The 1,901-nt window shown below is 36.5% G+C and overlaps 1 protein-coding gene across 1 annotated transcript; it reads left to right on the forward strand.

Moving 5' to 3' along the window:
• Positions 1–342: 342 nt before the first annotated feature.
• LOC126074988 (olfactory receptor 6C2-like) lies at positions 343–1,278 on the forward strand. Its single transcript, XM_049881999.1, has one exon. The coding sequence runs from the start codon at positions 343–345 to the stop codon at positions 1,276–1,278; it is 936 nt and encodes a 311-aa protein (XP_049737956.1).
• Positions 1,279–1,901: the final 623 nt, after the last annotated feature.

Raw genomic sequence — 1,901 nt, forward strand, 5'->3', positions numbered from 1 at the left:
ATCAGCATTGTTTACAAAAATAATAATATAAAGAATCAAGTGTCGAGAAAAGACAAAAAAGCAAAAATGGTGAAATTTTGTGATTTAGTCTGTGAATAGGGAAGATTTCTTGAGAGTCCAAGGACGTTATTGCTACCCATAATATTATACCTTGTCAACAATCTATTTTAGTTACTTTGAAAAATCCTAAGCAGAGGATGGAAGTAAAATGTAAAAAACTAAACGCATAAAGTAATGAAGAATAAAAGCCTAAATATGTTGAATATTTGAACAGTTGAGATAATTTACAATAAAATTTCTCTGAACAGCAGATGCAGATTAGACAGAAGGCACAAGTCAGTGATGAGAAACGGCACGGTAACATCATTCATTCTTCTGGGACTGACTGATGACCCTCAGCTTCAGGTTCTGATTTTTATCTTCCTCTTTCTCACCTACATATTGAGTGTAACTGGGAACCTGACCATCATCACCCTCACCTTTGTGGATTCCCACCTGAAAACACCTATGTACTTTTTCTTAAAAAATTTTTCCTTCTTAGAGATCTCATTCACCTCTGCTTGTATCCCCAGATACCTGTATAACATAGCAACAGGTAACAAGGTCATTACCTATAATGCCTGTATGAGCCAAGTGTTTTTTACTGACATCTGTGGAACAACAGAATTTTTCTTCCTGGCCGCCATGTCCTATGACCGCTATGTGGCCATCTGCAAACCCTTGCATTATGTGACCATCATGAGCAGCAGAGCCTGCAGGATTCTCATTATCTGTTGTTGGATGGTTGGTTTATGTGTAATAATCCCACTACTAAGCCTTTGTTCGAATCTGGAATTCTGTGGTTCTAACATGCTTGACCATTTTACCTGTGATGAATTTCCCCTTGTGAAAATCTCATGCTCAACCACATGGATTGTGGAACAGACAGTTAACATCTCTGCTGTGCTGACCCTAAATATGACTCTTACTTGTGTGGTTCTGTCATATGGTAGTGTCATCAGGACAATATTTAGATTCCGTTCTGTCCACCAAAGGAAAAAGGCCCTTTCTACTTGTTCTTCCCACATGATTGTGGATTCCATCACCTATGGCACATGCATTGTCATCTATGTGAATCCTACAGCAAAGGAAGAAGTGAGCATTAATAAAGTGGTTTCACTGCTTTTTTCTTCTGTTTCACCAACTTTGAATCCTTTTATTTATACCCTGAGGAATAATCAAGTTAAAAAAGCTTTCAAGGACTCCTTTGAAAGACTTGCATCACTCTCAACTAAGTAAAAGAAAAAAAAATTTTTTTTAATTTAAAAGAACAGATTAATGGCCCAGACATTTTTCCTTGAAGTTTATAACCTTTTTATTTTTTTTAATAACCTATACTTCAGCCACTTGAGGATCTTCAGCAAAATTTTACTTGAGTGTGATGTTAATGATATTGTTCACCTTTGTAGAGAATAAGTATAAATATGTATCTCTTCCATTTGGTTGGCCAGGTAGGTGCCTTCCAAATTTCTTGGCATAGGCAAGTGAGCAATTCCAGCACTGCATCTGTTTGTTGAAACATCTCAATTTGTATTCTGTCAGTTTCTGAAGACTTGTTTTTCACCAATGCTTTCAGTGCAGCTCGGGCTGTTTCTTTCAGTACTATTGGTGAATAAGCATATTCGACCTCCTGAAATAGTGGAACTTCAACCAGTTCTTTTTGTTATATTGACTCTCTGTATTCCTTCCGTCTTCTTTTGATGCTTTCTGCATTGTTCGATATTTTGTCCGTTGAATTCTTCAATGTTGCAGCTTGAGGCTTGAATTTTTTCCTCAATTCTTTCAGCTTAAGAAATGCATGTTCTTCCTTATTGGTTTTCTAACTCCAGGTTTTTGCACATTTCATTATAATACTTTACTTT

This window comes from Elephas maximus, chromosome 4 (assembly GCF_024166365.1).
Source record: "Elephas maximus indicus isolate mEleMax1 chromosome 4, mEleMax1 primary haplotype, whole genome shotgun sequence".
Classification (NCBI taxonomy): Eukaryota; Metazoa; Chordata; class Mammalia; order Proboscidea; family Elephantidae; genus Elephas; species Elephas maximus.

Excerpts from the sequence above, each read along its gene's own strand:
- LOC126074988 (XM_049881999.1), top strand. The coding sequence starts at position 343 with ATGAGAAACGGCACGGTAACATCATTCATTCTTCTGGGACTGACTGAT.